This window comes from Cordyceps javanica, chromosome 4 (assembly GCF_051103115.1).
Source record: "Cordyceps javanica chromosome 4, complete sequence".
NCBI classification, from domain to species: domain Eukaryota; kingdom Fungi; phylum Ascomycota; class Sordariomycetes; order Hypocreales; family Cordycipitaceae; genus Cordyceps; species Cordyceps javanica.
Genome location: NC_139298.1, coordinates 1,656,054 through 1,670,235, shown reverse-complemented (window position 1 = coordinate 1,670,235; position 14,182 = coordinate 1,656,054). Strand labels below are relative to the sequence as shown.

The window sequence follows — 14,182 nt, the reverse complement described above, 5'->3', positions numbered from 1 at the left end:
GTTAATATTTTCTGTCTTGTCCTGCCTGTGCCGCCGCCGCCGCTGCTATGCGAGGAGGTATGTGTGCGTCAGGCTGTGTGATGGCGGGCAGTCTCCCACCGGATGCAAAATCAATTGTTGATCCGAGTCGAGTCAACAAAGGAGGATTTTCAAAGACAATGTAGCTAAAGGAATGGAAAGGAAAAAAAGAAAATACTGTTTGCGAAAAGATGGGGGAGAGAGTGGGAAGGCTTATTATCCACGCATCCACGCACTCCCCAACTAATTGAACGGACCCCGACATGGTAGTGCTGTCTTGCTCCCAGTTGCCGTTCCGTCCCGCACAGAACTAACGAAATCTACAAATCGAATCCCCATTCAATAGTTAACCCCGCTTCTTCTTTTTGTTTGTTATCAAGTGACTCAATCGCTGTTGGGTGGAGGTGATGCCTTGCCATCCCTGGGGCAGCTCAGCCAACTAACACCTAGTTATGTCTCAAAAGGTTCTTCATGGTGCAGCTCATCACCGTGGAAGCCAATCTTCAGAGTGCTTTCTCACACCCCAGTGAAAACCGTGCGGTACAGGCTACAGCCAACTCTGTTTTGCGCGGGGGGCAAAAAGTCAGATGTGGGAGGAGCCGACTTGCTTGTCCCTCCTCGTCTTCTTGCTGATCGGCTCCCCACGCCCAAGCCGCCCTCCTAGCAAACAACTAACTGACCTTGACTCGTTAGTCAGTAGACCAAGACCGCTGCCCCCCACGCCCCAGTTCGGGATGCGCTAGGAGATCTTCGAGTTTTCAACTTTTCAGGCTGTCAGAATTCTGACGTGTATCCAGCGCTGGTGGTGCGTGGAGGGGCGGTCGAGGACCGTGCTACTACCCATGGGGTCGATGCCGGGTTTTCCAAGGCGCCTCGAAACTTTTGAATGCCCGCATTTGCGAGATGACTTTCATCTGCAGTTGTCAACTTGTCATTGGTAAGATGGAGCGGGAGGACGGGGTCGACTACGCCCCCCCCCCCAAGTTTTGCAGGGAACAGCGCCACCACTCCCACTCAGCAGTTTAAACCTAGCTGGGGCGGGCGAGCTTGTTCGGCTGGCGATGCGAGCCAAGTGGAGAGAGAGAGGCATTGCTCGAGGCCATGCCCGATCTGCTGCATTCAGGTGAGAAAGAGGCGGAACGTAACGTTTCGACATGCTGCAGTGCTGTCGCCGGGGACTGAGACGTAAACACCGTGTCCCATCAAGGTAGTGGGTGATTGGCTTGATCATCAATTTGCTGACATGGTATTTCACGTGTCTTTTGTTTAAATTAAATACACCCCCGCGCTCCTGTGAAAAGGGGGGACAGACTGTCCTGGACCCCCAATCTCACTTGCAACCCCCAACGCGGCGTGGGGGACTCATCACAGTCTAACATCACCAGACAACACCATGACGCGGCTTGCTGAGCGTGTACGACAGACGACTCTGTTTTCCTCCGTCTACCAGTCCAATCAGTTGTCTACGCCGGTGTTTGCCCCCCTTACCAGCCCCGTGCCTTTGTCCAGATATCCACAATTTCATCCTCCTTGCCAGGCTGATCCTCGTCCACCACAAAGTACCACCCAAAGTGGCTGCTCGTGATGCACGCGTGGTTGGGCCACAGCTTCACCTTTTGGCCAACCTCGACCATGTCCGACGGCGGGCCTAGCGCCGCCGCCGCCGTCTTGGACGCCCTGCGCTTGCCCGCCGCCCACGTCAGGATGCCGTGCTCCTGCGAGAACCGGCCCACGGTCCAGCCCTCGTAGTCCTCCACGTCGCCCGCGGGCGGCGACGCGCCCGGCCGTCCCCACGGCGTCACCATGGCCATGCCGTCGTAGGCCTTGCAGAACTCGCGGCCCAGCGCCAGGCCGCCCGCGCCGACGAGGGCCTCGGGCGTCCCGTTCTCGCCGCGCCCCGGGTAGGTGCCGTGCACCTCGGCCAGCACCGTCAGCGCAATGTCGCCCCACGACAGGCGCGACGCCGACATGCTGTGCGCCGCGAGCTGCTGCAGGTCCAGCGTCGGGTACACGCCGGCGTGGATCTCCACGACGTGGCCGCTGCTCTTGACGGCGCCAAAGAGGGTCGTCAGGCTCTGCACCTCGGCCTGCAGCTCCGGCGAGGACGCGGCCTGGGCGTCGTCGTCGTCGTCGTGCTGGCTCAGGAGGTTCTGGACAGATAGCGCTGTCGGTGACGCGCCGCCGGAGAGAATGAGGGCGGGCAGGCTTGACACGCCCTGCTCGGCGGCTTGCGCCTTGATCCTGTCCGCGCCCACCATCATGGCGGTGATCTCGGCGCCCATCATCTTGATGGCAGCCGCACGGCTGTCACCACCGTAGGACTGCCCGGCGTGCGAGTAGAGGCCGGCGAGAACAATGTCGCCGTTGCGGTGCGCCGACAGGGCGGCGCTGGCCACTTCGAGCAGGCGATCGCTGTCGGCAGCGACGCCGGCTCGTTTACCGCCCATATCAATCTTGATCGAGGCATGGGGTGCGACGCCGCTCGCCTGGCGTAGTTTGGCAGCGACGGGGAGCTGCGCAGGGTCGTCGAGAAGTATCGAGACGGAGCCCTCGCCGAGAGTGCTGGCAATCGCAGCGAGACGGTCTACCGCATTGGCAGTGATGGGTAGCCCGTAGAGAACCTGCAACGATTGCAAATTAGCCACCGACCCTTGCTCCCGGCACTTCGCAGCAACATACGTTGACCTGACGGCCCTGAGACTTGTATTCCTTGAGAGCCTGCAGCAGAAATTCTCCCTCGGCCAGGGTAGAAATCACAATGTTTACTGGAAATGCAGCATCGTCACCGACTTGTAGGCGGGTAATCTCTACTGTCTAATACGTAGTAGGGTTAGCATGCGCTCGTGCAATGGGAATCGCTAGCGTCAGCATACCTTGTGCGTCTTGACGTGTGCTCGCCAGCCCAGTTTGAGGCTCTTGCAAGCTTCGAGCATGCGGCTGCAGTTTCTGCGCACGGCGGCGACGTTGATGATGGCCGCCGGTGTAGGCACGTCGCGAATTGACTTTCCTACATACTCGGCGATGAGTTCCTTGCGAGGCGACGCAGGATAATAGGTCAATGACGACATTGTGACTGCGGGAGCGCGGAGTAAGGGGGCGAATTGAATGATCGAGCACAAAAATCAAGACTTGGTTCTTGTTTGCTGCGAGCGACTTATACCGTGTGACACGAGCAAAACGGTGTTGAACAGAAGAGTAACAACAAGGAAATCCACACAAGCTCATAGCATGGATCTTTTCGCTCACAGCCGCCCCTCCAAAGACCGCCCCTCTCTACGCCCAGCCAAGGCGCGGCATATAAATCCATGAGAAGTGTCAGAGCGGACCATGGGGTAGAATGGGGTGCCCTGACTAACTGGTCTCCCAATTGCACCAAATGTAAGTGGCCTGGCGCGGCCCACTGGAGCTAACTCGATTCTCAGCCAACATTAGCTGTATGGCATACCTTTTCGGAGGTCTTCGTTGCTGACACTTGGGCGTTGCAAGAACCGGCCCCTTCCTCGATCGGGAACAGCCACATTCTTCCCGGATATAAAGTGTTCGAAGGGCCCAGCCATATTCACCGCGGCCATGAATGGTACTGATTCCAAATGCGCCGAGGCAGCCATTACGCTGTTGCCCTATTATGTCCGGGCCAGAACAGGCTCCCTGCGCTGACTCGGCTCCAGCCTCGGGATCAACGGGCTAGCGAAAGCTCCGTGTCATAAAGCCATATAAATGCCGGCTCCCCCAACTTGGGCCGTCTTTGGATATACAAGACCCAAAAAATAACGAGCAAACCCGAAAGTAGTGAAACGAAATGACGGACAAGACGTACCCTATCCATCCATCTCAGGAAGACCGCCTAAACAGCGAGTACAAGGCCTTTTATAATGAAAACGCCATCGCGACCCCCAAGCTCCATACGATACCCATTGGCGTACTCCGCTCTCTACCCAATCGTCCGTTCCCCGGCAGCGGCCCTGAAGTCCCGGTCGGTAAGAAGGAAGACATTAGCATCACCCCAGACTCGGGCCCAGCCAAGGGCATCACGATACCGACTCGCTGCTACACGCCGTCAGGCCCGGCACCACCCAGGGGCTGGCCCGTCCTCGTCTTTTATCATGGCGGCGGCTGGACAATCGGCGGGACTGAGTCCGAGGCGTCCGCCATCACCAACATTTGCACGCGCGCCAAATGCGTGGTTGTGTCTGTGGACTATAGGCACGTTTATTCCCTTCCGCGGGCGTGGCTTTTTTTTTTTTTTGACGCTAACAAGCACGCAATTGGCTTCCAGGCTGGCCCCGGAGCATCCATTCCCAGCTGCGGTGGACGATTCCTGGGCCGCGCTCCTCTGGGTCGCCACGGAAGGCAAGGCCCGGCTCAATATCAACGTCGACAACCTCGCCGTGGGCGGGTCCTCGGCCGGCGCCAATCTGGCCGCCGTCATGGCCCAGCGTGCCGTGAGCCGCGGGGCGCCCTCCATCAAGACGCAGCTGCTCAGCATTCCCGTGACGGACAACACGCGGACCGTGGATAATGACGCGTGCTGGCGCGACCTTCAGCACTCGCCCGCGCTCTCCGCCGAGATGATGATGTGGTTCCGCGACAACTACCTGCCGCGCGCGGCCGACTGGCCGAACCCGGAGGCGAGCCCGCTGCTCTGGCGCGGCGACTGGTCCGCGCTGCCCCCGGCCGTCGTTGTCGTGGCGGGCATGGACGTGCTGCGCGACGAGGGCCAGGCTTTTGGCGAGAAGCTCAGGGCAGCCGGCGTGGAGGCGCAGGTCACCACGTTTCAGGATCAGCCGCACATATTCCCGGCTATGAGCGGCGTGCTGGAGGACGCGCGTCGGGCAGTCACCGTCATGTGCGAGAGCCTGCATGATTCATTTTACAACGACAGGCTAATGTCTGCTCGTTCCAACATTTAGTCATTGGAAGACTAGCTTCATCAGACATGAATGGGCTGAGGGAGAACCATCTAAATCCGATTCAAATTAAAGGGATCTTCGACCAAGAGCATCTAGTCGTGACAAACCGGCACCTCACTGGCAGAGTTGGCTCGACTAGTGTAAACAAGGTATGCGTGCAAGGTGCGAGTTAAGCTAGAGGCCTTTCTCGGGAGGCTGATACTTTTGCTCGGATGCCTAATAGGAGTAGAGTTGATGTATATGTTGCTCCTGCTAGAAGGACTTGTTTTGCTGATATTATCAAGGTTGGCAGAAGCAGAGCTGCTGGAAGTGGTGTCAAGGAGTGTGTGCTCAGTTGCTTTCGTAGAGCGGCGCGGGCCGGTGTAGCTGCTGGATTCAGTGTCAGAAGGGAAAGCAGCAGTAGAGCTGCTGGAGACGCCGTAAGAGAGAGTAAATCCAGTTCATGTCGGGAAATGGCGCGGGCCGGGGTGACTGCTAAATGCGGCGTAACTGCCGAGGGTCCCTGGATTTGTGAAGTTGGCCGAGGTCGTGAAGCTGCCTACGCCGGTGTTGACACCCGCATTCGTGTAGTTGCCGAAGTTGAGAAGCTTGCATGCAGCGTCAAGTGGAATCGATACGTTGCCTGATCGGACAAAGCGCTGGAGGAAGTCAATGACGATGGGTGAAATATTCCATGGGACTGGCCAGGTTCATTCACTTGTAGCCACGATCTACGGCCGTGACGTGCTCGGCAAGCCTGATATTTGTCTGAGGTTATCCTCTTGCTGACCAGACTGGATTGGCACCGGGTCGCAGTCGTTGCGACGCACCCAGCGCTTACTCCAGTCGGGAATCGCGGGACATGCGCCCACTATGCGGCGCAAGTCTCCCCGGTGTGGCTGACGAGATATACACGCAGTCCAGGTTGATGCAGTAGTCATCTATGAGGCATTCAAGCGCCGGCTCGGTATACTTGAAGCCGTCTGCGACTTCAAACGCACATGTTGGACCCCACCAGCGTCTCTGGGCCGGCGGCATCAGCACAGGTCACGTTAACAGTGCCTGTAGAAACTCACCTTGTAGGCCGTCATATACTGGACCATCATATTGAGTTGTCCTGGGGATTTGGAAGCCTGGACTGCTGGACGAATCTCGGCTGGGTCTCGGCATGGCCGTGGAATGCCGAGATGAGCGATGCCGGCTTGTTCTTGTCGCACTGAGCAGGCCTGTAGGTTCTGAAAGCACGCAAGGTGCCTGATACATTCTACCTGGCCTCAACCTTTCTGAAGTATCCAGGTGAGTTTCTACTTTAGGTGATATTCGAGGTTAAATCAGCTGCGGCAAGTGTTGTAGCGGCAATCGCTTTCAGGACGGGAAGCTTCACCTTTGCTTTTTGCCTTGCAGCTTGGTCAGTGTCGAGGGGCAATTGTGGTTTGAATGGAATCTGTTGCGTCTAAATATCATAAACAAGTAGTTGTATGTCACTTCATCGGGTCCTCTGAGCCCTACTTTAGCAAGATAGCCTCTTGCCGCTTTCGCGGAGCGCCTGTGGACTTTAGTATAGGTTATTGTGTGCGCTCAGTTGACAATGTGAAAGTACCGCGCGGCTTATTAACTAGTACGGGGAAGTAGCCATTTGTGTTTCAAGATCTCGGAATGGAGGCAGAATTCAGCCGTTATTATCATAGATTCTCGGCCAGTCGAGTATTTTCGTCTACGCGATACGCCAAAATTCCGCCGGCAAGCGAAGAAGTCTGGGCACGCGCCGTCAAGAACGAAACACGTTGTTGTGTCAACACTAAACAAAAGGAAATTCGGAGAAGCTTTGTCTAATTTTCCTTTTGAGAACAGAAACTTTTTGAAAAATAGCTCCAGTTCATACTTTGAAAGGCTGGAGATCTCTTCTTGACGAGTTGTGAGTGCATAGCGATCGCAAGTCCCAGGACGCACCCTGGACCGGGCTGGTCGCGCCCGAGCCAAGACGCCTACGGTCACAGAATTTCTTGTTATAACTTTCTACAAATCATAAGATGGATCAACGCTCATGGAATAAATTTTCCTCCGAGGTGGCATCCTCGGACAGCGCCAGATCGGAGCCAGGTCAATTTGTGACGTCGAGGAGCCAGGTACAGATGGCAGCGGCAGCCCGCTTGCAAAAGATTTCAACAGACTGACAATCCAGCAATGTATTATACGCCCACTATGAGTCAGTGCAGTAATCTTGTTTGCCGATCAAAGTCGTTTTTGACGGAGTTGGGCCGTGCGTGTATGGTGTTGTTGCGCTGGCTGGATCAGGCTGCGAAACCTCAGCCGCTCGATTGCCCCAAGCGGGAGCCGCAGACTGGCAAGAGGGCAAGGTCACGGCGAGGCTGCGTAAATCCATGGCCACGGCCAAACTGAATCACCGTGCCCCGGCGGCGGCTGGCATGCTCCGCGGCCTCTGCCAACTCAGCCGACAGTGAGCCTCTCAGTGGGGTACCTCGGCACTGTCGTCAACAGCCAGTAGCAAGGTGACAATCTGATATTATCATCGTGTCTCACGCGCCTGTGTAGACACCGGGTATCGTTTTGTGGGCGGCTATAGAAAAATGCAGTTGATCTCACTAATAAACGAGATACTGTATACAGTTAGCGTCAGCGGAATGTGGCCGTGTAGGCAAGTAGCCTGTCATGGGTTAGGTGATGGTGATGGGCTTGTTGAAAACAAGCAGATTGGGCCAATTTTTCGCAAGAACAAAACTGAGTGTATGATGAATTACGGATTGTAATTGCACTCGAAGGTAGCCATCTGATAGATAGTGTCGTGGCATCGGCGCCGCGAGTAGCAAGTGAGCCTACAGCGTTCTGACCAGGAGCAATTATGGATTTTGGTAGTCGAAATAACCTTGCCGATCTTTCTCGTAGATGGGCAAAGATGGGCTATCCCACAATCCGGGCGGCGGGATCATGAGACGCAGGGTCCCGGCCTGGGCACGCGGTAGCCCTACCGTAGCCTAGGTGCGAATAGCCACAGACACATCATGCGAAGTCGACGTACAAGGCTGTGAAGGTGCCTGCCGGCAGACAGAGAGCATCCATACACCGCAGCATTCTTGGACAAGAGCCCCTGCCAGCTGAACGGAGACACTTCCTAATAAACCCTACTCGGGCCTCAAGCGACCTCATAGCTGGCCGATCATCCGTTATCAGCCGGGCTAACCATTCCGCGCCCCGAATGTTGCATCTACTTTCACGCATACGAGCCATTCATTACATCTGATCAAGAGAGTCCCATGCACGAGGGTTTCTACCAACTTTTCACATCAGCTGGGCCGGCACGTATAAATATCGCCTGCCCTCCTCCGGCCAACGGGCCCGAACGGCACGGCCCCACCCAATCTTTTGCTCTGCCAGCCCCAAACCAAAACCCACCTCTGAGCTCCGGCGGCGAAAACCCACGCTCTTACACTGACACCGCTTGAACCCTTGATCCAGGGCTTCTAAAAACTTACCTCGCCGGTTCGTTTGCTGCGCGCTCGACGCGTCTGTTACCTACTACGTTGCTTTTTTTTTCCTGTGTAGCAGAAGCCCATTGTTGAGGCCCCCCTCCCCCCCCCGAGTAGAAGTTCTTGGGAAGTGATTATGCCGCCCAACCCGGAGAATAACCCCGGCCAGACGGGTGACTCGGCACCGTCCACCACCAGAGCGTATGCCTGCGCGACTTGCGGGAGGCGTTATCAAAGAAACACCCACCTACGTCGCCACGAAGCCACGCGTAAGTTTTGAGCATGATTGGTCCGGTTCGGCGTGTAATCTCGTGCGAGGGAAGCGCCTCAAGCGTGGGGCAGTCTCCTCTGCCTTGAGCTCTTCGGTGATTTCCCATACTCGATACTTTGAACCCTTGCATCACACACCTTCCCTTCACTTTTTTAGAAAACATTCCGTTCAGCCATGATACTCTTCGCCATGCTTCCATTCTCACTCCACGCGGCCACGTTCCCACATAGAGATGCTGATGTCTTCCTAGACGCCGCCACTGGCAAATTCCGATGCATATACTGCGACAAAGAGTTTGGACGAGGGTAGGCTTCTCCCTTCACCTTACTGCAGTCTCTTTTTCTTTTTCTTCTCCGCCTTCTATACTGACGCCGCCCTCTACCTCGACAGAGATGTATGCCGCAAGCACATGCTCAACTGTATCAAGAAAAGCACCGAGGCCGTCGTTCCCGAGCTCCGCCGCGGACGGAAGCCCAAAGCCTGCGAAGCCTGCTTCACCAGCAAAGTGTCTTGCGACAAGGGGCAGCCTTGCAGCAGGTGTCTTCTCCGACACCTCCCCTGTCGACCGCGGGATGTCCCCGAGGAGCTTTCGCCATCCGCATCGCCATCCGCGCCGGACACGTTGAAAGCCGACACATCGTCGCAGCCCGGCGGAGGCGGAGGCGAAGGCGGAGGCGATATCGGCTCGGTAAGCTCCTCACGCGCGGATGCCCGAGTCGACGAAAGCATGGGCTGGATCAAAAACCTCATCAACCCTCGCGCGGCATCCATGCTGGAGCACATGGCCAACGACACCAGCGTCGTCACGGAGCGCATCCCGGACATGAGCTTCCTCTCCGGCGGTGCCGGCGACGACCTCGGCGCGCCGCCACAGGCGCAGGCAACATCATCAGATATGCCCAGTGACCTGATGGAGCTCTACCCGTGGAACTATGCCACGATGCTTGACGATGCCATGTTCAACTTTGGGGACGCCGAGGACTTCAACATGCTGTCCCTCGACGAGTTCCCGTCCGTGCCCGGGCTCAGCCCGTCCTTCTCTTCCTCCTCCTCTGCCTCCTCCTCCGAGGGCATGGAGGACGCGTCCCTGCTCCTCGTCAACGCGCTTCACGACCTGCACAACGAGCTCTGCACCGGCGACCCGACCTACAGCGAGCCGTTTGACGTCCAGGCCGTCTCGACCGCGCTGTCCGCGACCAACCTCAGACGGTTCGCGGCCACCTTTTTCCGCCTCAGCCACGTGCACTTCCCCATCGTGCACATCCCCTCGTTCAGGTCCACGTCGTCTCGGTCGCTGCTGCTGAGTCTCGTCATCCAGGGCGCCTTTCGCAGCCCGCCGCTCGACGACGTCCTCACCACGCGTGGCCTCCTCCGCCTCGCCGAGGAGTACGTCTTCCGCGAGCTGCAAGACTCGCTCGCGCTCGGTACCACGCGCCTGCCCACCACGCCCACGCTCGAGGCGCTGCAGGCCGCGCTCGTCATCGTCTATCTGCTCGCCATCAACAATAGCTTGTCGTCGCGGCGGCAGAGCCGCGTGCGGCGTATACCGGAGCTCGCGTGGGCGGTCCGTCACTTGGACCTCATGAACGTACGGCACATGCCGGATGAGGACTGGCAGCTATTCATCTATCGTGAAACCTGTATCCGGTAAGTCACTATCCTACGCAGGTTCCTTTCAAAACCTCTTTCATGCCATCCTGCATTAACACACTATTCTACAGCGTCGCTACATGGACAGCAGTTGCCGACTGGCACCAGTGCGGCATGTTTCGTTGCATGCCCATCATGGCCACTATCGAGCTCAACTGTAATCATCCATGCTCGACTGCGGTCTGGGACGCTGCTGATGATGCTGAATTTGCCTTGGCCATGGCTCAGGAGAGGCGCTCCCGCAACACCCACCGGTCCCCTTCATCCGCCAGCTGCTCCACATCGTCCTCTTCGACTCCAGGCTCTGTGCAATCCAATATTCGGCAATTCATCGACGTCCTCATGGCAGACAAATGGAATCGAGCGGAACAGTGTCCCCGCGACTCATACAACATTCATGACCTCGCCACTGCCATTGTCGGTACGCCACACCTTCCTTCTGCCCTTTGTTCTTCTTCTTCTTCTTCCTCCCATATATCGCGATCCGGATCGCCGTATTGCTCTCCATTCATCTCACAAGACTTCTTCTTCCCGTGGCCACCCTGGCTAATGCAGAACACGCAGCTCTGAGCAACGTTGCCATTACCGCTGATATCATGTCTATTATGCCTTTCACCGCACCTGCTCTGTTGCGTTCATTGGCCCGCTGGCAGGATCTCTGGAAAGACTTGACAAGTGAACTTGGTACGACGGCGTTAATGAAGACTGGCATGTCCAGGCACAGTAATGAAATGTGCCATTTGACGCGAAAGATTGTCGAAGCTAGTATCAACAGGTCTAAACATCCATTCTTTCAGAAAGTTGGCCATGAGACGGTGACGGAACTATATAGTTTTATTATCCATGGATAAACAAGGCCATTGCGGGGTAGGCTTGTATTATACTCATAGACGAGGCTCAATCTCGTTTATCGAGCCTGTGAAAGATCTGGCTCAACTCAACTCATTCGAAATTTTCACTTTGGAAGTCGCGTGTTGCCCTCTCCACATCCTTGCATGTAGCAAGCAATGCAGTGAGAGAAAAGTTTGCGGCTCGAGCAGCCACGATAGATGTCATCTCTAAGCAATGGAATGGCAGGCAAGTCGCTGCTATTGCTAGAAGGAGATAAGGATGTTCCTAAGAGAGGTGGTCAATGAGATCCGGTGTCACCATGTTCTTTTCACTATGAGGTTAGCAGATCATAAAAATGGAGAGAAAAAGAAGAGGAAAGAAATTATTGCGATCGTAAAATTTCGTGCTGGATGGTTGTCCAACAATGCTAACCCATGGGTATCGGAAGAACGCGAAAAGAGAATCAACCCGCTGGTCAACAACAGGTATAACTCGACCGTGCAGCAGCAGCCAGTATCCGAATAGTATAATACAACATCCTAGCGCCGAGTTTCATTTCCATACTCCTCATTTTAGAACCGTACCATATCTAAACCATTTCATGTCGAATATGCTGGTCAGCGCCAGTGTGCTGCGGCTGCAGCATAATGTTTGTACAATGAATAGAATTCTCCAATGTCGAATCGGCCCATTTACTCGGAGCAAGGCCCAAGGAATTGTTCGTGAACCCTTTTCAGGAAGCCTCTCTGCATTCGAAAGGAAGAGTAGTCACCCTTCATTATGGTGTCGAGAATACCACCACAGGACCGGTCTTGGGCGACTTGTTTCATTCTCTCGCGAAGTGTGTTGAAAGCGTCCCCAAAGCTCGCGAAAATGGTGGCCGCATTCGAAGAACCACCCGAGATGTCATTTTCAGGGTTGTTTGGATCAATGATTGAAAGTCTGTCTGTACTCTTGTAGACAAACGAACGAACGTCGGACTTATGTACGGTCAGCTTAGCTCCAAGTCCAGTGCTTTGTATTAGTACTTGCCTTTTTAACATAGCCTACCGGTCGTGTGAGAGAGACTGCATTGACCTCGTAGTCGAACTGATGCCCATAGAGATCAAAGAATTCGAGCAACATTTCCCCGAGATGGTGTTCAGGGACGAGACTTCGACTTTGCACTTGTGGCAATAACTGCAACATGCTTACCACTAAGCAAATGACGGAAAAACCACCGATTCCGCCATTCACTGGTTCGTTAAGGCCGCGCATGAGTAGATAATGCTTGATCACAGTGACAAGGATTGGCATGCAGGGGTAGAGCTGCTTCCACTTGACAAATGTCTCAACAGCATTGACACCGCCGAGGTTTTCGAACGAAATATCGACTCTCAGACCGGTAAATTTGTCAACAAACTTTACTAAGGGTATGCGCGCATGCGCAATGACTTGAATTGCATCGCTGTCGGCCACTCTCTGAGCAACCAGAAACTTTTGAAACTTGTATAGCCAGCTCTTGGCGCCAAGGTAGGTTGGCGGGCCCCCTCGCATAAAACTCGCCGAACAAACGACAATATCCATGTCTGCTGTGGGAAGATAAAGCCCGGACATGAATGAGCCGAATGGAAACACATGAGCACTGGCAAAATTTCTCCCATCTCGTTTCATAGCCTTCTTTAAATTATCGACGAGATTATCTCGAATGCGTTGCTCAAAGTCTCGTGGCCGAACGTACTCATAGAAATCAATGACTTCTTTATGGAGACGAAACGCCATATCCGATGTTGCACTGTGGTCCACCGTAGCCCAAGGGCAGGGCTCTTCGCCCTTTTTAGTCAGCCACGAGGCTGCGACCGAGCCTTTCGCAGGTCTGGCTCCTGCCTTCTTGAACTGCCCATAGTTGGGTGGCTTGATCTCATCATCGATTGTCCGCTTTCGCGATCCGAGAGGGTCAGAAGGCCCAGCAGTAGCAGTGCTCACGTTGGGTATCGGGGGCCTTGCTGGCAAGGAGCTTGGCAGAGCACCATTTGAAGATATTTGCTGCGTAGGCGGGGCAGGAGGCGGTGGTTCATAGTCTGGCTCGGATCCGGAGTCAGACTCTGACTCCTCGCTAGTTTCGTCTTCATCGTCAGTTGGATCAAAGGACAAAAAGTCTTCAGCTTGTGAGGGTGACCCGAGTTTTTCCTTTTCCTCCATGCGAGCCTTGCGAATCAACTTGACGACGTCGCGCTTCTTCTTCGTGGTATCGTCGGGGCACGGCAGCGCAGTGTAGGGGTCTGGGTTGGACCACTTAGGTGCCTCTGCATGACTTTCCTCAGCTGCATCCGTTCGCTGCCTTTTCGTGGATGGCTCCTGGCCGCTGTCGTCTCCAGAATGTGATGAGATATCCATGGCTAGCTCATCATCATCTGAGAGCTCGTCCAGGTCACGAAACTTGTTCGGCCCATCAACGCCGTCGAGTCGCTCCTCGGGTAGATTCAGGGTTGCGCCAGAGATAAGAGCACGCTCAGATGGTGGAGGCGGAGGTTGCCACCTCCTGCCTGGGCGCCCTCGTGGGGGTCGACGCTGGTCGCGCCGCCCATCACGCATATGGCCACGGCCGCTGGCACTGGACTCGCCAACGCCGGCAGGCTTATCCATGCGAAATGTAAAGTCGCCTTGTGGTGGAACATGAAACCGGTCGGGCTGCCCAGGCCGATCACCGTTTGGTCGTGACCTGGGGCCGCCACGGTCTCTTCTATCATGGTACGAGTTATCGGGTCGCCAACTGTCGCGATTTCGTGGCGGCTCGTCGCGAGGTCGGAAACGACTGCCGGGCGGTCTACGACCGTTGTCCGGCCGGTTGCCATCGCGGCGCGGTGGGTTGCGTGGCATGTTGTGCCGGTTGAGATCTGGCGCGAGTATGTAAGATTGTCAAACGTGTTTACCACTCGCGATCTGATGACAATAAATTCTCTGGCGGCGGGAAAAAAAAAATTACCGTATCGGAAGGCAAGTGCCGATCGATGCTTACTCATCAGAACCGTGCTACTTTCCTCTACACAACGCAGCGT

The 14,182-nt window shown here is 55.5% G+C and overlaps 4 protein-coding genes across 4 annotated transcripts; 2 read left to right on the top strand and 2 right to left on the bottom strand.

Moving 5' to 3' along the window:
* Positions 1 to 1,502: 1,502 nt before the first annotated feature.
* V2A60_006391 (uncharacterized protein) lies at positions 1,503 to 3,086 on the bottom strand (the record flags this gene model as incomplete). Its single annotated transcript, XM_083257685.1, has 3 exons — positions 1,503 to 2,639; positions 2,698 to 2,832; positions 2,892 to 3,086. 3 exons carry the CDS (start codon positions 3,084 to 3,086, stop codon positions 1,503 to 1,505), a joined length of 1,467 nt encoding a protein of 488 aa, XP_083113811.1.
* Positions 3,087 to 3,817: 731 nt separating this feature from the next.
* Positions 3,818 to 4,928, top strand: V2A60_006390 (alpha/beta hydrolase fold-domain-containing protein; the record flags this gene model as incomplete). Its single annotated transcript, XM_083257684.1, has 2 exons — positions 3,818 to 4,206; positions 4,295 to 4,928. 2 exons carry the CDS (start codon positions 3,818 to 3,820, stop codon positions 4,926 to 4,928), a joined length of 1,023 nt encoding a protein of 340 aa, XP_083113810.1.
* Positions 4,929 to 8,837: 3,909 nt separating this feature from the next.
* On the top strand, positions 8,838 to 11,669 carry V2A60_006389 (Zn(II)2Cys6 transcription factor domain-containing protein; the record flags this gene model as incomplete). Its single annotated transcript, XM_083257683.1, has 5 exons — positions 8,838 to 8,968; positions 9,054 to 10,310; positions 10,385 to 10,734; positions 10,878 to 10,997; positions 11,593 to 11,669. The coding sequence occupies 5 exons, from the start codon at positions 8,838 to 8,840 to the stop codon at positions 11,667 to 11,669; spliced, it is 1,935 nt and encodes a 644-aa protein (XP_083113809.1).
* Positions 11,670 to 11,836: 167 nt separating this feature from the next.
* Positions 11,837 to 14,003, bottom strand: V2A60_006388 (uncharacterized protein; the record flags this gene model as incomplete). Its single annotated transcript, XM_083257682.1, has 2 exons — positions 11,837 to 12,124; positions 12,195 to 14,003. 2 exons carry the CDS (start codon positions 14,001 to 14,003, stop codon positions 11,837 to 11,839), a joined length of 2,097 nt encoding a protein of 698 aa, XP_083113808.1.
* Positions 14,004 to 14,182: the final 179 nt, after the last annotated feature.